This window comes from Melanerpes formicivorus, unplaced genomic scaffold (assembly GCF_026170545.1).
Source record: "Melanerpes formicivorus ecotype bairdi unplaced genomic scaffold, bMelFor1.0.p_v2 SCAF_45, whole genome shotgun sequence".
NCBI lineage: Eukaryota > Metazoa > Chordata > Aves > Piciformes > Picidae > Melanerpes > Melanerpes formicivorus.
The window spans coordinates 1,744,285-1,763,968 of NW_027142397.1; the positions used below are offsets into that span (position 1 = coordinate 1,744,285).

At 54.8% G+C, this 19,684-nt stretch overlaps 1 protein-coding gene across 2 annotated transcripts in view; it reads left to right on the forward strand.

The window, feature by feature from the left end:
- Positions 1-1,416: 1,416 nt before the first annotated feature.
- MYOM3 (myomesin 3) overlaps positions 1,417-19,684 on the forward strand; it is a 34,010-nt gene continuing 15,742 nt past the window's right edge. For both annotated transcript variants that reach the window (XR_010989861.1, XM_068159152.1), the window contains exons 1-21: positions 1,417-1,721; positions 3,831-3,965; positions 4,117-4,191; positions 5,010-5,169; positions 6,146-6,303; positions 7,383-7,478; positions 8,477-8,565; positions 9,905-9,949; positions 10,401-10,541; positions 11,335-11,496; positions 12,053-12,194; positions 12,288-12,487; positions 13,346-13,399; positions 13,890-14,017; positions 15,235-15,418; positions 16,611-16,785; positions 17,071-17,192; positions 17,866-18,053; positions 18,550-18,676; positions 19,086-19,264; positions 19,341-19,455. Coding sequence is in view for 1 of the 2 variants with exons in the window: in XM_068159152.1 (XP_068015253.1) it covers positions 3,859-3,965; positions 4,117-4,191; positions 5,010-5,169; positions 6,146-6,303; positions 7,383-7,478; positions 8,477-8,565; positions 9,905-9,949; positions 10,401-10,541; positions 11,335-11,496; positions 12,053-12,194; positions 12,288-12,487; positions 13,346-13,399; positions 13,890-14,017; positions 15,235-15,418; positions 16,611-16,785; positions 17,071-17,192; positions 17,866-18,053; positions 18,550-18,676; positions 19,086-19,264; positions 19,341-19,455 (2,647 nt within the window). In the remaining variant the exon portion in view is untranslated. The remainder of the gene's footprint in view (positions 1,722-3,830; positions 3,966-4,116; positions 4,192-5,009; positions 5,170-6,145; positions 6,304-7,382; positions 7,479-8,476; positions 8,566-9,904; positions 9,950-10,400; positions 10,542-11,334; positions 11,497-12,052; positions 12,195-12,287; positions 12,488-13,345; positions 13,400-13,889; positions 14,018-15,234; positions 15,419-16,610; positions 16,786-17,070; positions 17,193-17,865; positions 18,054-18,549; positions 18,677-19,085; positions 19,265-19,340; positions 19,456-19,684) is intronic.

The window sequence follows — 19,684 nt, forward strand, 5'->3', positions numbered from 1 at the left end:
AGTTGGGAGGCCCTGATAAAACAGACTCAGTGTCTCAGCTCTGTCCTCTCCAGAGATCCTCCAAACCCACCTGGATGTGGCCCTGTGTGACCTGCCCTAAGTGGTGCTGCTTGGCAGGGGGGGTTGGACTGGACAGGCTCTGGAGGTCCCTCCCACCCCCTAGGACTCTGTGATTACCACCCTGGCCCCAGCAGTGGTGCTGGCAGCGATGGGAGCTGCAGTGCAGCAGAGCTGCACGAAAGAGGCTGCACAGCAGCTGGATCCCAGTGCTAAGCAGGGGCCCTGCACTGGCTGCTTGGGAGGATTTCGTGCCCATGTTTATCTTCTCTCCTCTCCTGCTGAGGTTGTGCCAGCTGTGGACAGAGTTATCAAGGATTCTGTAAGATAAAGGTGCCCAAAGCAGTCAAAGGCTTGAAATAGCTTCCATGAGGGGAGTGCAAACAGAAACTCTTCCCTTTAAAACACACAGCAGAGGTTGGACCTGTTCACCACTAATTACTTTATTAACATTAAGCAGCACAGATGATAACCACTCAGAACTTCCCATGCAAAGGGTCACAGTTCAAAAGCAAAGAAAGGAAAGTGTCCCTTCCCTCTGACAGCTGACACCCAAAGCTCTTCAGCCCTGTCAAACAGGAGAAACTTCTTTGCTGGGAGGGTGCTGGAGGCCTGCAGCAGGCTGCCCAGAGGGGTGGTGGAGCTTCCTCCTCTGGAGACTTTCAAAACCCACCTGGATGTGCTCCTGTGTGATCTCCTCTAGGCAAACCTGCGTTAGGTTGGACTGAATGACCTCCAGAGACCCCTTCCAACCCCCACCAGTCTGATTCTGTGGTGCTCTGACTCCTCAGCTAACAAAACACAGCTGGAAAACATCTGGCTCCCACACTGGTGCTGCAGCCTCAGAGCTCTGCTACTGTCCAACCTTTATTTTTCCTTGGGACACCACAACAAAAACCCCACCAAACAAAGCATCACCAGCTTGTGGGGTGGGAAGGGTCGATCCTGAATGCTGGAGCTGCAAGCCCAAGGGGGGAGCCAGCAGGCTCTGTTCTCTTAGCCCACCCCAGACTCTGGGATGCCACCACGGGCAGCTGGATTCGGCAGCTCGTTGTGGCAGCAAAGCCTTCAGCTGCCTCTGATAAGGAAAGCAGAGCAGTCAGAGCCAGCCAAAAACACAAGAGCTGCTCTTAGCTGCTGATCTAATTATACCCTGACACAATTTGGCTGGAGCTGGCAGTCACTGAAGAGATGTCACAGCAAATGATTATTATGCAGCAGCGAAGGCTGCGGCAGCCCAAGGGAAATTCCTGGGGGAGATTAAATCATTCCTCCTTGAAATGCTTTGTGAGCTCCTCTCTCCAACGAGCAGGGGGGAGAACCCAGCCACCAAAAAACCCACCACCACCCCGATGCCTGAATTGTGGAGGCACCTGTCCCTCCTTCTGGCGTTTGGCAAGGGTCTGCCTGACTCGAAAAGGAGCTTGCGAGGAGCTGCCGCCGCAGTAAACAGCTCCGAGTGCGTCAGCCCTGCCCGGGTCTCCCCATTGTCACTGCCCTGGCACGGCAGGCTGCTATATTTAAGGCTCCAGGATGGGCACTCAAAACATGGGGAACATTCTTTTGGGGAGAGTCATCCTCAGTCTCCTCACCAGAGGGAAGGAAACGCTCCTTTGTCCCTTCCCTTGCCGAGGACAGGCAGCTCTCAGCGGGGTCTGCGCAGGGTGAGTCTGGTTTCTCTGCTGCTTTACAGCCACAGCCTCTCAGCTCTCGGAGGCAGCATCAGCTGGGCTGGGGGAAAGCACTTTGAACTGCACTCCAGAGGGGGGATTGTGCCTCAGGGCTGTGTCTGCTTTTCAGGTGTCCTTGCTGTTGCTGTGAGAACTGTGACTTACTTTGTGTTCCCTCAGGAGAAGCTCTTCTGGTTTGCTGCTGTGTTCAGAGAGGGGAAAAAGAACAGACAGCAGGGTTGGAAAGGGGAGGGCTGAGCAGCTCAGAGCTTGGGATCTTTGCAATAAACACCACTGAATTCTAGTTTGGGGTTGGTTTTTCTTTCTGTGGGGAAAAGGTAAAAATCAAGCCCATCAGTCATAACCAAAATTAACCTGGGAGAGAAAGCTCTGCTGGGCAGGAGTCCTTCTGCAGCTCAAGCAGCCCCGGAGCGAGCAGCAGCCTTTGGAGCTGCAGAGATCTCCCCCATGGAATCCTGCTTTGTGGTCTTTTTATTGCCCCTCTCTCTTTTCCCTTCTACTTGCCACCATTTCTTCATTTCTCCCAAAGTCAACACCTCCTGAGGCAACATCTTCCCATGAGCAGTCTGTGGTTTTCACCTGCACTTGGGGATGGTTTGCATTTGCCACCCCAGCTCTGCCCTTCCAGCACAGCTCTGCTTTCCCACGGGCTGCCTTTGAAGCCACTGGTTGACATGAACACAAAATTGCACTGAAGGGTGTTGAGGGGGTTTGGAGGGGGTTTTTTGTTGGTCATTTTAAGGTTAGAAAGCAGCAAAGCTAAAACTCCAGGTGGAAAAGTTTTCCCAAGGGAAGGATGGAAGTTGAGCTCAGGAAAGCTTTGCCTGGAGAACTCTTAGCCAGCAAGGCTTCCAAAGCTGCCTCTACAAAGCAGCCTGAGCTCTTAACAGCTTGAAAACCAGAGCACTTTCAGGACTGTGCTGTGTGCTCCTGGCTCAGCTGCAGGACAGAAGGAGATGAGGGAGGACACACTCTGAAAGCTGACTTCTGGTTAATGCCTGCTGGTTAGTCAGTGCCTAAAAGCAGAGAGGCTGCAGCAGCAGCCTGGCTCTTCAGCAGCTCATGCAGGGGATGGATGGGAACCAAGGCAGCTGCTGCTTGCTCCCTGTGTTCACCTGCAGCAGAGGCATCCCTCTGGGAAGGCTTCTCTGGTCACTCTGGGGAAAATCAGAGTCAAGCAGGTTGGAAGGGACAAATGCTGCTGCTGGCTGAGCAGCTTCTTCAGGCTAAGCCAGGGCAGGGTGCTGTGGGTCCTGCATGGTTCACCAACCTTTTTGCAAGGCCTAAGAAGAGACAGCTGATCTCTCAGGATGCCCCCAAAGGCCTGGGTAAAGCAGTAGCCTCTGCAAGTTCTGAACCACAACTGCTCTTGTCAGCAGCCTGGCTACCCAGATGGGAGCACAGGCTTTGGCAGCAGCAACTGCTGAGCTCCAGAGAATCCACCTGGCTTTTCCACCTGCCCTGGACACCAGGTGACTTCTGCAGAGCACCACTGCCTCAGCTAACCCCTGGCACAACCCAGGCAGGGGCAGAACAGGCTGTGCTCACAACCTGGCTGGCAGGTCACAGGTTATTTGGCATCAGTTACCTCTGCTACATAGACTCCACACCAATAACCTGCTCATTTTATAACCTTTCCCTCCCATCTCTCATTATTTGATGTTCCCACACTTCACTTTGTCCCTAAGCCTCCAGGTCCCTTTGATCTCCCTTCTCCTGATGCTCTTCATCCATCTGCAGGCTGTGCTGGGGGTCTGATGTAATGGGACTGCCTGACAGAATAGCCACCAGGTTCAGAGCATAAGATCAGTCCCAAGAACACAAAAGCTAGCCCCAGAATGCTGCCTACTCACTGTTCTGTTACAGCCTCAGCTGCCTTTAAAGACTTCCTAATTCCTTCTTCTGATTCCACTCTTCACAGAAGCATCCTGAAACAAAGCCCCTTCCCAGGCTGAATGCCAGGAGGTTGTAGTTTGTGAACCTTCCTGAATGTCAGAGCAAAGCAAGGGCTTGGTGACAGCTTGGAGAGGTTGCATTAAGGTGTCTCACTTGAAAGCCACTCTCTGCTTTACCCTCTTCCAGCTAGAAAGTCCATTTTTCACACCCCAGCATGGGAACCCGAACCTTCTTCCACCACAGAGAGGAGGAGCAGAAGGAAGAGAGGCAACAGAGCTTGCAGATGACCTCCACAACGAGAAAGAAAAAGTTCAAGTCCAGGTAAGCCCCAGGGCAAGGCACAGGCTGAGCCAGCAGGTCCAGGCAGCACCTCCTGCACTGGGCACTGAGCCTCCACACATCTGGTGAGCTCTGAGTTTCTGAAAGTGTGGAACTTTGTCTGGATTCTTTCATGTGTGCCTGCCTCTGGAAGTGAGGAAGAAGAGACCTTCAGCCCTGCAGAGCTATCCATAGCAGCTGCCCTCGCCTTGACCTCCGAAATACCACTGTGAGTCAGACCCCCTTCAGACACCACCCCTGCACATGACATCAGCTTTGGATCAAGGGCTCCCAGCTCCCAGCTCATGTGCTGGGGGCAAAAAGAGCAGAGACAAGCAGAAGGTCCCTTCCTTACAAAGAAAAATGCCAGGCCTCAGCCAAAATGCAAGAAACTGAACCACAGCTCCTGAGGACAGGTGTCCTGCTCACCTGCAAGGGCTCCAGGGGAGCCAGGCTGCAGAGGAATACATGGAGTCAGATGAATACTCTGCTGGTAACAGATGGAACTCCTCCTCTGCCCTGTAAAAACTTGGTACTGATCCTGCTGCCCATCCTTGGCTGATAGCTGAACAACCCAAGGGGGCATTAGTAACATGGAATCATAGAATGGTCTGGGTTGGAAGGGACCTCCAAAGGTCACCCAGTCCAACCCCCTCTGCAGTCAGCAGGGACATCCTCCACTAGATCAGGCTGCCCAGAGCCCTGCCCAGCCTCACCTTTAGTATCTCCAGGGAAGGAGCCCCAACCACCTCCCTGGGCAACCTGTGCCAGGCTCTCACCACCCTCATGGGGAACAACTTCTTCCTAACATCCAATCTAAATCTACCCATGTCCAGTTTTGCTCCACCCCCCCAGTCCTATCACTCCCTGACACCCTCAAAAGTCCCTCCCCAGCTTTCTTGTAGCCCCCTACAGATGCCAGAAGGCCCCAAGAAGGTCTCCTGGGAGCCTTCTCTTCTCCAGACTGAACAGCTCCAACTCTGTCTGTCCTCAAGGGGAGTTTGGGCTGTTCAGGCTGGAGTTGGTTTCTCTCATCCTGTGTTCCAGGGATTATAAAGCAAGAAGAGAAGCTGCCATCCTAGAGCTGGAACAGAGGGGAGAAAAGAGAGTTCGTTTTGGGAATGAGATGGAGAAGCTGGAGGAGGAGGTGATCAGGGACTGCCGCCTGCTGCGCGCCCGAGCCGACCGCAAGGCCCTGCGCAGGAAGGTCAGAGCGGGCAGCTCCCCCGGGGCACAACTGCCAGCAGCGCTGAGGCTGTCGGCAGCGCTGAGGCTGTCAACACTAACCAGCAAACTGGAGAGGACTCCAAACCCAGCTGGGCTTAGGGTGACCTCTACACTGTTAGGAATAAGGACAAGGCATAGGCACTGCTCCCCTCTCCTGGGCACTGCTCCCCTCTCCCCTCTTCCAGGCGCTGCTCCCGTCTCCCCTCTCCCGGGTGCTGCTCTTCTCTCCCTGGCGCTGCTCTCCCCGGGGCTGCTCCCCTCTCCCCTCTCCCGGGTGCTGCTCCCCTTTCCCGGGCACTGCTCTCCTCTCCTGGGCACTGCTCCCCTCTCCCGAGTGCTGCTTTCCTCTCCCCGGTGCTGCTCTCCCCGGGGCTGCTCCCCTCTCCCCTCTCCCGGGTGCTGCTCCCCTCTCCTGGGTGCTGCTCTCCTCTCCCGAGTGCTGTTCCCCTCTCCTGGGCACTGGTTTCTATTCCTAAGTAACCTCTGCTGTGAGCACAGGCTGAGGGAGCTGGGGTTGTTCAGCCTGGAGAAGAGAAGGCTCTGGGGGGACCTCAGAGCTGCCTTTCAATACCTGAAGGGATTCTCCAGGAAGGCTTTTTATGAGGCTGTCTGGAGACAGGCCAAGGGGGAAGGGTTTGAAGCTGGGGGAGAGCAGGGTTAGAGTGGAGCTGAGGAAGAAGTTCTTCATGTGAGGGTGGTGAGGCTCTGGAATGTGCTGCCCAGGGAGGTGTGGAGTCACCAGCCCTGAAGGTGTTCAGAAGAGGTGAGGCCATGGCATTGGAGAGCAGGGCTTAGGGGCATGTGGCCTTGGGTTGATGGTTGATCCTGATCATCTTAGAGGTCTTCTCCAACCTCGATTCTGTAAGGCCTTCCCCTGCTGCCACTGAAGCCCTGGCACAGGGATCCCTTCTGTCCAGGCCCTTCTCTTGCTTTGTCTGAGTCTGTCCCTGTCCCAGGCAGTGGAGAAGGCACAGATGGAGAAGGAATACATCGAGCTGCGCTCGGGGCGAGCCCCCATGCTCTGGATCCCCCTCAGAGCACACACAGTCTGGGAGAGGATGGAGGTGAAGCTGGCATGCACTGTCCTGGCTTCCCCACCGCCACAGGTCACCTGGTAGGTCGGAGGGCAGCAGGGACTCCTGCTGTCTGTGTGCTGCACAGCCCTGTGTGCGCCTCGGGAAGCAGCCAGGGGAGTAACAGCAGCACCCTGCTGGAAGGGAGGGAGGGAGGGAGGGCCTCAGAAAGCACACCTTCAGCTCTCCACCTTCAAAAGCAGTAAAGACACTGAGTGTCCAGTGGGCTGTGGAGGGAGGCAGTGGACACTCCTGCAGGGGAATATTCCTGGAGGTTTAAGTCTCATAACCCAGAGCCTCCTGGCAGCACTAAATCACCACCCAGAGACACATCAGCAAGGCTTGGCTGCCGTGGCTGCCCTGAGTGCAGCATGAACCTGCTGCTGCTTCTGCCAGCTGCAAACTCCAAACCAGCTCTGAGCTCTGAGTATTCACCAAACCACAGGGCAGGAAGTGAGATGGGGAGCTGCTGTGCTTCCCTGACGTGTTCTGTACTGAGCCTGGCTGAGGCATTTACTGCTCACAGCAGGCAGAGGGATGGCAATAATGAAAGGGCACCTCAAACCCAAACCAATCTGCAAGGTGTGCTTTGCTCACTTTGGCCATTCCTGCCAGGCAAGGTTTGGACTGGGCAACCATTTGGACTATGAAAGACTTTGCAGGCATCACCATCAGAGCTCCTGAAATCCTGTGGCCTTCCAGAGCAACCTCTCTGAATTATTCTCAGAGCAAAGAGAACATGAACCTCCCCCAGATCCCCAGGGAACACAAAGGAGCCAGAGACATCTGCTCCAGCTCCCTCACACAACCTGCAAAGCAGGGAGCAGAGACTGAGCAGGAAGCACCGAGCCAGCGCTGAGCTGTCCAAGCCAGCACTGAGCTCTCTGCAGGCAGCCTGCAAGCAGCCCCAGGGAGGGAGCAGGCACAGGAGGACAGGAAGGGATCCAGGTTGGCTGCAAGGCTGGTTGGAGTTGTGGGGGACCTGCAAAAGAAGGAACTGTGTCTGCTCCTCGTTTTGTTGAGCTCTGTTGTGCTTGGCATGGCTGATTTCCAGGGAGTGGTCACGGCCCCAGGCAGTTTCCCTCTGCTCTCCTAAGCTCTTTCCTCTGTGTCCGACCAGGTACAAGAACGGAGTCCGGATCGACCCTCGCCTGGCCCCAGCAGGGAAGTACAGGATCAAAAACACCTTTGGGATGCTGACCCTGCAGATCAGCAGGTAAGAGCTGTGCTCCTGGCTGAGTGCTTCCAGTGCCATCAGCCCTGCTCTCCCTCTTTGCCTATGCTACACCAAAAAGGGCCTTCTGGAACCTGCCCCTGCTTGACTTCGCTCTCTTGTGTCTGAGCTGAGCCTTTGCCATCACAGAATGGTTTGGGTTGGAAGTGGCCTCTCAAGGTCATCCAGCCTAAGCCCTCTGCAGTGAGCAGGGACATCCCCAGCTAGGTAAGCTAGCTCAGAGCCCCATCAAGCCTGACCTTGAATGTCTCTGGGATGGAGCCTCCACCACTTCCCTGGGCAACCTGTGCCCAGTGTTCCACCACTCTCATGGTGCAGAACTCCTTCCTAAAGTCCAATCTAAATCTCCCCTGCTCTCCACTGCCCCTTGGCCCTTGTCCTGTCACTACAACCCTTTGCAAAAAGTCCCTCTCTAGCTCCCTTTCAGGCACTGGGAGGCTGCTCTTAAGATCTCCCCAGAGCCTTCTCTACTCCAAGATGAGCAACCACAGCTCTCACCTCACAGGTGCTGAGGCCCTGAGGTGCTGCAGCCCTCTGCTCAGGAAGCAATCCCAAGTTCAAAATCCTGACAAGTAGTTTAGAGCCCGGTGTGGGTTTTGCTCCTCTTTTAGGCACAGCCAAAACCTTCTCAGTCCAGCTAAGGCCACCCTCATGAAGAGCACTTCAGGGCCTTTAGGATGGATCAATCAGAGTGGCATCAGTCCAGCTCCTAACCACACCTGTGACAAAGACACAAACACATCTCCAGTGGAACCAGGAGTTCCACAGCTCCTTGGCACACTCAGGACTGGCAATGTTTTGCTTCTGGTTAGCAGGAGGAACAACCTGACCACGAAGTCATCAGATGTCATGGAAAGGGAGAGCAGCAAACATCTGCTTCTAGCTTCTGGGATTGAAGGGGAAGCCCTTTGGATTGCCCTGTGGCATCTGAACTATAGCTGAAAGCTAACCAGGAGGGGAACTGTTTGGTTCTGTTGCAGATGCTCCCTGGAAGATTCTGCTGAGTACAGTGTGGAGGTCAAGAATCAGCATGGTGAAGCCTACTCCTTTGCTACAGTGCTTGTCAGGAGTGAGTGGGAAGTCTTCCTCTGGGTACAAACTGTCACATTCTGTAGGTCCTGCAGAGGATTTTCCATGCTACACACCCCAGGAGCAGGCAGACACTCTGTGAAGAGCAGGCAGAAGTGCTGCCCAAGGAGGCTGTGGACGTGCCCTCCCCTGGAGGTGTTCAAGGCTGGATGTGAGGCCTTGAGCACCTTGGGCTGGAGGGAGGGGTCCCTGCCCATGGCAGGATCTATAGGAGCAGAGCAGGGATGGTGATGGGGTAAGGGCCATGGGCTGTCACAGAAAGCCTTGGATGGAGCTGCTGTCTTCACCTCCAAGTGCCTGGTCAGGGTCCTTCATCGGGTCTGATGAGCACTTCAGGCAGCCCTCAAACACTGCTCTTGGGGAGGGGGGGGGGGGCCTGTGCTGTCCCTCCTGCCCTGAGCCTGCCTCATGCCATCCCAGTAACATGATTCTTCCTTTTGCTGTGTGCATTTACCACTCTGAAAATAGAGACTACACCAAGGCCTTAATCCTGCCTCCACTGGAAACATTCCTCATCCCCCAGGCAGGCTGATGGCATTCCCTGGCCCCACGCTGTCTGGAATGTCCTTGATGCCAGGGGAGAGGCTCTGGGATCCCTGGTTCCCCCAGCAGAACTTCACTTGCCCCAAAGACATCTCTGAGGGTCTCACAGGAGCTGGGATGAGGCTGTGTTCCACCTCTTGTGCTATCTATTTCTTTCCTCATCAGCTATTTACACTCAGCCCTTGAGGGATTTTTTGCCTCTGAGGGAGCTCTGCTCCTGCCCAGCAGCACTCACTGAGAGCAGCACTCACTGAGAGCAGCACTCACTGAGAGCAGCCCTTATTTGAGGTGCAGTTCTTGGGGCTCCTAGAGAGACAAAAGGGGAGGTTTCCCAGTTTCATCCTGTGCTGTGCAGCAGTTCTCACAGGCCAGGTCAGGTGAGGCAGGGGACACACTCCCCTCAGCTCCAGGGGCCCCAGCAGTGTCTCAGGGCAGTGATCCTTTCTGGTGGTTAACACTTCAAATCCTCCTCACTGGTGGCCTTCAAGAACCCCACATCACCCTCTGGGAACACTGTTCAAACCCAGGGGTTTGGGCAAACTCCTGCTCTCCGTGCTGTGTATGACTCCTGTCCTGCTCAGACATCCTCAGCTGTTCGTGGAGGCCATCAGCTGCCAGGTGGATTCATGTTCAGCACATGGTGACACTTGGAAGGTTCATGTTCAGAGCTGACTTGGGGGGAAAAACATTGCCTGCTGAGCATCACTGTGGGCTTTGGAGGGGAAAGCAAACCCTGGCCTGAGATCTGCTGAATGGATTTTCTTCTTCTCTTACAGAATATTATGGGAAGGAGTCAGGATTTGACTCAGACATATACAGAAGTGAGTAGATGATTGCTGTGATTATTGATTGGTTGGACAAGGCTTTGAGCAGCAGGGACTAGTGGAAGGTGTCCCTGCTCCCTGCAAAGGGCTTGGAACCAGACAGTCTTTAAGCTCCCTTCCAACCCAACCATCCTGGGGCTCTGATTCAAAGGGGTTGGAACTGGAGGAGCTCTGAGATCCCTTCCAACCCAAACCATTCTCTGATTCAAAGGGGTTGGAACTGGAGGAGCTCTGAGATCCCTCCCAACCCAAACCATTCTCTGATTCAAAGGGGTTGGAACTGGAGGAGCTCTGAGATCCCTTCTGGGACTCCTCTATGATTCTCTTTTCCCAAGCTTTAGCTTTTCCTCTCAGCCTGACTGCAGCTGGGAAGTGCAAGGCTCAGGTACCACTCTGAATGGAATGTGGAAGTCTCTTTAGCACTCTGATTTTGCCTCTCATTCCCCAGGATCCCTCATGGCCAGAGAGGCAGCTTTTGCTTTCCCACTGAGCCCTTTGTTTGCAAGAGAAAAGGAGCCCTTCACTCTCTCCTGTTACTTCTCCTCTGACTTACTTGAACACCAACAAGCCATTGCCTGGCTCAGAGATGGTTTGTATGCCAGGGCTAAGCTTACAGACCTGTATCAATATCCCCTTTGAGTTCCTAGCTGTGATCTAATGTTCATGGAGGAGAATCAGAAGTCCACATCCTAGAGCTGCCCCTTAGCTCCTCTCAACCTCCAGGTGTTGCTGCTTCCTCTGTGGGCTTCCTCTCCTGCAAGAGGAGGACAATGCTAACATGTCTGGGAGGTGATGACAGTTCTGCTCCTAAGAATAGGCTAGGGGCTGAGTTGTGTGAAGTGGAAACATCAAATGTCTCTAAAGCCAGGGGACAAGAAGAGTCTGTTGGAGTGGGTCCAGAGGAGGACACAAAAATATCCAAGGGCTGGAGCACCTCTGCTACAAGGCAGGCTGAGAGAACTGGGCTGGTTCAGGCTGCAGGAGAAAAGGCTCCAGGGAGACCTTCTGGTGGCCTTCCAGTGCCTAAAGGGCTGAGCAGAAAGCTGGGGACAGACTCCTGAGCAGGGCCTGTGGTGACAGGACAAGGGGGGAGGGTTTGAACTCAAAGTGGGAGATTCAGACTGGACAGAGGGAAGAAAATTTCCACACTGAAGGTGATGATACCTTGGCCCAGGTTGCCCAGGGAGGTGGTAAGAACCATTGCAGCTCAGGCTGTTTGGGGCTCTGAGCAACCTGCCCTGGTTGCAGATGTCCCTGCTGGCTGCAGAGGGGTTGGACTGGATGACCTTTAGAGGTCCTTTCCAACCTAAAGCATTCTGTGATTCCACTCCTGACTCAAGCAGTCCAGGGGGAGTCCCTTTAGCCCTTCTCATGCTTCACAGGTGAGCTGCTGCAGAGCTCTGACCATTTGCAGCTGAAGTACCAAGGCCTGGAGGCTTCCCTGACTGTGGCCAGAGCTGACAAGGAGGATGAGGGATTCTACACAATCCGTGTGCCCTCCCTGGATGGCCACAGGGAGCAGACCACTTATGTGTTTGTCAGAGGTACAAGCAAGACTCTGCCCCACTGCCACCAGAGCCTCCCAAGCTCCCTTCCTAATCCCTTGGCATCAAGGAATCCCAAGCCTCACACCCCAGGAAATCTCTCCCAGTGGTTTTGTGTGTGGGTGGCAGCACCAAAATGTCCAAACCTTATTTTCAGCAGTGACTTAGCTGCTGGAAAATAGCTCTTGGAGTAGTGGGCTGCAGGCCCTTAGGCACTCAGGATAAAGCTACTGAGTCCAGAGGGAGCTGAGGGCTGGGTGTCAGGGTGAAGGTGCCAGGCTCTCTTGGGTGGTGCCCAGTGATAGGGCAAGGAACAATGGGTGTGAGCTGCAGCCCAGGAGGTTCCACCTCAACATGAGGAGGGGTGTGAGGGTGCTGGAAGCCTGCAGCAGGCTGCCCAGAGAGGCTCTGGAGTCTCCTTCTCTGGAGGTTCTCAAACCCCCCTGGATGTGCTGCTGTGTGAGCTGCCCTGGCAGAGGGGCTGGGCTGGATGGTCTCTGGAGGTCCCTTCCAACCTCTCTGTGACTCTGAGCACTGTCACTTGGTGTCTCTTCAGATGCTGCAGCAGAGGCAGCTGGTGCCCCTGGAGCCCCACTCAGCCTGAAATGCCATGATGTCAACAAAGACTGCCTGACTCTTTCCTGGGTGGCACCCAGTGACCATGGAGGAAGCCCAGTCCTGGGATACTACATTGAGAGGTCTGCTTGCTAACCACCTTGGAGCACAAGGAAGCTCCTGATCAGCCTGTGGGAAAGCCCCAGAGGAGTTCCATGGGCTGTGTTTTATTCCAGGTGTGTGGCTGGCTCAGAGGACTGGGTGCCATGCAATGAGAAGCCTGTGAAGACCTGCAGATACCCTGTGCTGGGCCTTGCTGAGGGACAGACATACCAGTTCCGAGTCAAGGCTGTCAACAGGAAGGGCATCAGCCACCCTTCCAGAGCCAGTGACCCAGTTACAACCTCTGACTCCAGCAGGGACAAGAGAGTGACAGGTCTGTACTAAATCCAGGACAGTTTGCTCCCTGACTACAGCTGAGGCTGCAGGGAGCACTGGATGCACACTGTCCAGCTCCTCACTACCATCACTGCAACAAAAGCTTTGCTGTGAGGCTCCAGAGCCCTGGAGCAGGCTGCCCTGAGGGGCTGTGGAGTCTCCTCCTCTGAGAGACTCCAAATCTGGATGTGATCCTGAACAACATGGAGCAAAAAGGGCTCTGGGGAGAGCTTAGAGCAGCCTTCTGCTCTAAGGGACCTGAAGGGGGCTCCAAGCAGGCTGCAGAGGGACTGCTCCCAAAGGCCTGCAGGGACGTGACCAGGGGCAATGGTTTGAGATGAGAGCAGAGCAGATTGAGATTGGGTGTGAGGAACAAGTTCTGCAGCAGGAGGGTGGTGGAACACTGCAGCAGGCTGCCCAGGGAGGTGGCTGAGGCTCTGTCCCTGGAGATATTCAAGGTGAGGCTGGACAAAGCTCTGAGCAAGCTGTTCTATGGAGGATGTCCCTGCTGCCTGCAGGGGATTGGACTGGATGAGCTTTGGAGCTCCCTTCCAACCTAACCCATTCTATGTTTCTATGAACCTGCTGTGGGTGTCCCTGCTTTAGCAGGGGAGTTGGACCAGGTGAGCTCCAGGGGTCCAACCTCCCCCAGGCTGGGATCCTGTGGTGCTGCTGTGCTCTGCCTTGCTGGCCCTGCTTAGTGTTGTCCTGAAAAGGAAAGCTGAAACCCCCAGGGGCAGCACCTCACTGGATCTGCCATGAGATGTGGGAGGTCAGAATGTCACAGTCCTGGGCTCTGTCTTTCTTGCCAAGCCTCAGCCATCTCCTGCCTGACTCTGCCCCTCTGCCGTTGCAGTGATTCCATACAACGGAGGCAGGAGGATAGAAATTCTGCAGGATGACCTGGAAGGTGAGCTGGGACTACACTGATCCTGCAGGAAGGCTGCAGAGGCACTGCTCAGGAGGGTGTCTGAGACAGGCCAAGGAGGAATGGTTTGGAGCTGAGGCACAGCAGGGTCAGGCTGGAGCTGAGGGAGAAGTTCTTCAGCAGGAGGGAGCTGAGGCTCTGGCACAGGCTGCCCAGGGAGGCTGTGGCTGCCTCCTGCCTGGGGGTGCTCAGGGCCTTGAGCAGCTGAGTCTGGCTGAGAGGTGTCCCTGGGCATGGTGGGGGGGTTGGAGTGGATGATCTCTGAGGTCCCTTCCAACCTGAGCCATTCCAGCATTCCAAGATCAGAAGCTCAGGCTTTAAAGTCATCTTGGTTTGTCTGCATGTCCCCAAAGGGTTTAAGTCTCCTCCTTTGCTCTGAGGAATCTCACTTTAGAGTGAGGAAGCAACCTCAGGCAAGAGAACTTTTTCCCCTGCCTCACTGTGACTGAAGAACAACCTATTGATCCTGCAGGACACATTAAAATTCCCTTGCCACCCACCAATGTTCATGCAAGTGAGGTCAGAGAAGATTATGTGGCCTTGGCCTGGGATGAACCAGACCCAAGAGGCAGAGAGCCTCTGGTTTACTATGTGGAAAAGGTAAGAAAAGAAAACCACAGGGGGGGGAAACTGCAGAAGAGAAGCACTGATCCCTCAGCTGGCCCACAGCTCAGGCCAGGCCCTTCCCTGGGCTGACAACTGGAGAGCTGCAGCTCAGGAAGGGCTGCTGCAGCCTCTCTCCAGCTGTATGGTTTGTGTCAGCTATGATCCTGACTCTTGATAGCAGCTGAAGCAGTAATGATTAACACAGAGCAAACAAGCAAGGTTCACACCACAGAGCAGTGGAGGAGTTTCCACAGGGAGACTGTTCCTGCCCTGGGAACCCTGAAGTGTGGGAAAGCCATGAGCAGGGCACCACAGCAGGTCACTTTCCTGTTCCCTACTAATCATTCTGATGGTTAATTAGTATCTACTAACCTCTCACACACTCTTTCCCTACCTGCTGTACCATTCCTGCTGCAGAGGAGCTCTCTGTTGCCAAGGAGGCAAAGCTGGGGCATAAACCTGTCCTGGTTTTGAGCCACAAGCTTCTTTGTGGTTACCTTAAAGGCCTCTGAGCCTCAAAACCACCACAGCACCCAATTATCTCAACAAGAAATGCATCACTGAGAGCTTGGGGGCAGTTGGTTTGGGTTTGGGGGCAGTTGGTTTGGGTTTGGGGTCAGTTGGTTTGGGTTTGGGGTCAGTTGGTTTGGGTTTTGGGTTAGTTGGTTTGGGGTCAGTTGGTTTGGGTTTGGGGGCAGTTGGTTTGGGTTTGGGGTCAGTTGGTTTGGGCTTGGGGGCAGTTGGTTTGGGTTTGGGGTCAGTTGGTTTGGGTTTGGGGGCAGTTGGTTTGGGCTTGGGGGCAGTTGGTTTGGGTTTGGGGTCAGTTGGTTTGGGTTTTGGGTTAGTTGGTTTGGGGTCAGTTGGTTTGGGTTTGGGGTCGGTTGGTTTGGGTTTGGGGTCAGTTGGTTTGGGTTTTGGGTTAGTTGGTTTGGGGTCAGTTGGTTTGGGTTTGGGGTTGGTTAGTTTGGGTTTGGGGTGGGTGTTTTGGGGTGGATGGCTTTCTTAAAGCAAGCAAACAAAACCCAAAGCAAAGGCAAAGGCAAAGCAGACCAAAACAGTACCAAACCCCCAGGCCTCCCCTCCTGTACATCACAGAACCCCAGGCTGGAAGGGACCCCGAGGCTCCTCTGGTAAAAATCAGCTCTGTTACTGCTCAGCAAGGTTTTGAGTAAAGGCTTGAGTAAAACCAGGAATTGTTTTTGCCTTTACAGGCAGTTGCAGGCAGCAGCTCCTGGCAAATGGTGAACCTGGAGATGCCAGCAAGCTCCCCAAGGTTTGCACTCTTTGATCTCCCAGAGGGGAAATCCTTCTGCTTCCGTGTGAGGGCTGCTAACAAGTATGGAATCAGTGAACCATCCCTGCCCAGTGAGCCTGTGACTGCTGGAGCAAAACTAGGTAATGAGCCCATGAATATGTCATGAAATGCAAAAGGAGATGCAGGATGAGAGCAGAAGTGTGGCTTCCCCTGCCCTGCCTTCCCTTTAGACTGCATGGGATATGATTACACAGCAGCTGCTTCCAGAGCAGGAAAGCCTTAAAGCCTTAAAGCCTTGCTTAATTCATTTGCAGCTGGTCAGGGCAGTGGAAACCTGACCAGGGAATTACACTGAATAAAATCAGGAGGGGTTGAAGCCTGTGGCTAACCCAAGCCTGCTTCCAGCACTGTGCTAAGAGAGAGGTCTCACAGGGCAGCGCTGCAGGGAGTGATACAGCTGCTCAAGAGTGGTTCTGAGGGCTTCAGACAGAGGAGGACTCCTCAGAGGGCTGCTTGGGCTTGGTTTCTTCCCAGGCAGAGCTGACATCTGTTACATGTCTCCCTTAGCCAGTTGAGGACTCACTCTCACTCTTCTGTACTCTGCAGTGGGCTCTCAGGGGCTGAATGTGAGATACAGCAAAGCCTAATGTGAAGAGAGAGGCTGGGCAAAGGCACCTCCAGTCCTGGCCTCAGCTCTGGGCTCCTCACTCCAAGAAGGACATTGAGAGGGTGAAGCAGGTCCAAGGAAGGGCAATGAAGCTGGAGAAGGGTCTGGAGAACAGGGCTGGGGAGGAGCAGCTGAGGGAGCTGGGGGTGTGCAGCCTGGAGCAGAGGAGGCTGAGGGGAGACCTTCTGGCTCCCTACAGCTCCCTGAGAGGAGGCTGGAGCCAGGTAGGGGTTGGGCTCTTCTCACAAGAACAAGTGATAGGATGAGAGGAAATGGCCTCAAGTTGCAGCAAGGAAGGTTCAGGTTGGACAAGAGGAACAACTTCTTCCCCAGAGGGGTTGTCAGGGCCTGGCCCAGGCTGCCCAGGGCAGTGCTGGAGTCCCCATGCCTGGAAGTGTTGCAGACTGGGGAGATGTGGTGCTGAGGGCCACGAGTTGGTGGGGGACTTGGCAGTGCTGGGTTCACAGCTGGACTCAGGCACCTTGAGGCCACTTCCAAGCCTGCTGACTCTCTGGGGTTTTGCTCTAATCTGAAGGCAGTGCTCTGGCAAAGGTGAATGAAGCAGCCAGGCCAACTGCCAGGGGATTGTTGCTCCTCTCTCAGCTGCCAGCAATTGTCTGTGAAGAGTTTTCTCTCTTGCTTTCATTTTCTCTTTTTCTTTCTAGCTACTCTGCCTCCACCATCTCAGGTTTTAGCCTTCAGAGACACCAAGACATCTGTGGTTGTGCAGTGGGATGAGTTGCAGGATGGTCTGGAGCCCCTTGGGTACTACATTTACTGTCGGGAGACTGGGACAGAGGAATGGCAAACAGTCAACAACAAACCTGTGACCTGCAACCAGTGAGTTCAGCTCAGGCATAGGATTTAGACTCCTCTAGCTGGGGGGGTGGGGGGGGTCAGATGTCAAGCAGAAAAAGCCCACATTAAAAGTCCTGTTTGTTCCAGCACTGTGCCTGATCTGTGCTCTGATTTATTGGCTTCCATTTGCTGTGCCCCACTGCACTTCTAATGGCAAATAATGACCTTGGCAGTACCCATGGCTGGGGAAGAGGCTTTGCTGGCTGCTCCAAAGCCTCTTCTCCTGTACTTGGAGCAAACACTAAACATCTGCATTTGCTCTCCTAGGTTTACTGTTCCTGGGCTGCAGCCTGGAAAGGAATATGTCTTTTGTGTGAAATCTGTCAGTGAGGCAGGGCTGAGTGAGAGCTCACCAGAGACAGAGCCCATCGTTGTGAGGCCAGCCATAGGTAAGTGATGACAGAGGCACCCACATGGCAGCCCTGAGCTGCAGCCCTCGTGCTCAGCTCTCACTGCATGGAGTGGGAGTCATGCTGAGTGGATGAGCAAAGCACCAGGGAGCTGATGTTCTTGTGCCCTGCAGCTTCTGTCATCAGTCATACCTCTCAAGGGTGGGCAGAGCTGATTAGCATTTGGACTTAGCAGTGGGTTACATTTTCAGTGTTCACCTGGCCCCAGGTGAAGTGCTTGGTTCTGCTGGTGGCTGCCAGTCAGCACTGGGAACCCCTCCAGGGCAATCACAACCTAGCAGCCTCTTCCTGCCTGCCTGCCTTCCCTCCTGCTCTCCTTCCTTCCTTCCAAGTACCTTTCCTCCTCCCTCCCTCCTTCCCTTCCTTCTCTGCTCTGGGTATCTAACCCTCCATCCCCTCCACCTTCTCCCTTGTACCAGCTGCTTCCACCTGTCCTGCCACACACACAGGGAACATCCTGAGCCACATTTGTGACTTCTGCTGTGACTTCCAAAGCAAAACCTGCTCAGTTTCTGTTTGACCCTGCAGAAGTGGTGTTAGGGAACCTCAGTGCAGGCAGAGCCACATCTGGTCTGAGCACACAGAGATTTCCTCAGCCCACACCTCTACTCCCAGCCCCAGATCCCAGGCCTGCATTTGCTCTCTCCTGCAGCTTGTCCATCAGCACCACGTGACTTTGTTCTGCTGCACTGTGGCAAGGCTGAGATGACCATCAGCTGGAAAGCCCCAAAGCACAAGGGAGGAACAAAGATCCTGGGTTATTTCCTGGACCAGCACGATGCAGCTGAGGCAGACTGGCAGGAAGTCAACACCGAGCCAATCCCTCGGCGAGTGCACAGGGTATGCCTTTCAGGGCAGAACCTTCCAAGCCTGGTGGGAAATGCAGCTCCAACAAGGGCTCAGATGATTCTTCACAGGCTACAGAAGCCCAGCATGGCAGGGGCTGGAAAGGACCTCTGGGGATCACCCAGTCCACCCCCCTGCTCCAGCAGGGTCACCCACAGCAGCCTGGCCAGGGGCACTGGGGTGGTTTGAGGCTATGCCTTCAAAATTGTTCACAATGGTCAGTGGGGGTTAGAGGCTCTCCAGAGAAGGAGACTCCACAGCCTCTCTGGGCAGCCTGCTCCAGGCCTCCAGCAGCCTCACACCAAACAACTTTCTCAGATGGAACCTCCTGGCTTCCAGTCTGTGCCCCTTGTCCTGTCCCGGGGCCCCACCGACAAGAGCCCGGCCCCAGACTCGCTCTACTTCCTCTAGTCTAGGGCTCTCTTCCTCCCCTCCCAAGACTGGAACCCTGCAGGGCTGTAATAACCTCTTTGCACTTCTGAACCCCAAGGTGAGCAGCCTGCAGGAAGGTCACCTGTACGAGTTCCGGGGCCGGGCCGTGAACGCGGCCGGCGTGGGGCAGCCCTCCGAGCCCAGCGCCTGGTTCAGGTGCGAGGAGTGGACGATGCCAGAGCCAGGTAACTGCCCAGGAAAGGCACAGCACAGTGCTGCCACTTGCACCAGAACACCCTCCTGGGAGCCCAAGGCTCTAGGCCTGGCTAAAGGGGGCTCCCAGTAGAGAAGGGCACCCCAACACCTGCAGGGAAGAGAGAGCAGCCAGGCACTCCCAGTGCTCGCTGCCAGGGGGAAGAACCTGCAGCTAACACCTGAAAGTCTTTGTGCAGCACCCAGAGCAGACACCACCAAGCCAGCTCTGCATGCTTGAGCTCAGAAACTCTCTCTGCAGTTCATTGGAATCCCAGCATGGTGTGGAGGGTTGGAAGGGACCTCTAGGCTGGCCTAGATCAGGCACTTGTCACCTTAAACCTCTCTGCTTTCTGACCTCCCACTGAGGCTGGTGTTTGACAGCTGCCCCGCTTTGAGCAGGTCCTCCTTATGATGTGAAGTGCACTGAAGTGAGAGACTCATCCCTGAGGCTCCACTGGGAAGCCCCCCTGTACACAGGAGCTGGCCCAGTCACAGGCTATTACGTGGAGATGTGTGAAGAAGGGGCAGAGGAATGGAAACAAATAACCCAGCAGCCCATAGGCACCACTCATCTGCAGGTCTGTATCTGTGCTTTGTGTCCAGCTGCTGCTTCTCACTCAGCTTCATGTCAGCTGCTGCTGTTCTTTCCTGCAGGTTTCAGATCTGGAGACAGGCACATGCTATGTTTTCAGAGTAAGAGCCCTGAACAAGGCTGGAGTTGGACCTCCTTCACTCCCCTCAGATCCTGTGGTGGCTAAAACCAGACCTGGTATGAAAGGGAGGGATGAGGCTGTGTGAGCGTGAGTCCTGTGATGGCTCTGGCAAAGAACTGCTTCATGAAACATCAGCCACAGCTTTCCTACCCAGAACCTCAGCCAAAGCATTCCAGAATGGCTGAGCTTGGAAGGAACCTCAGAGCTCATCTCCTCCAACCTCCCTGCTGTGGGCAGGGACACCTCTCAGCTAGACTCAGCTGCTCAAGGCCTCATCCAGCCTGG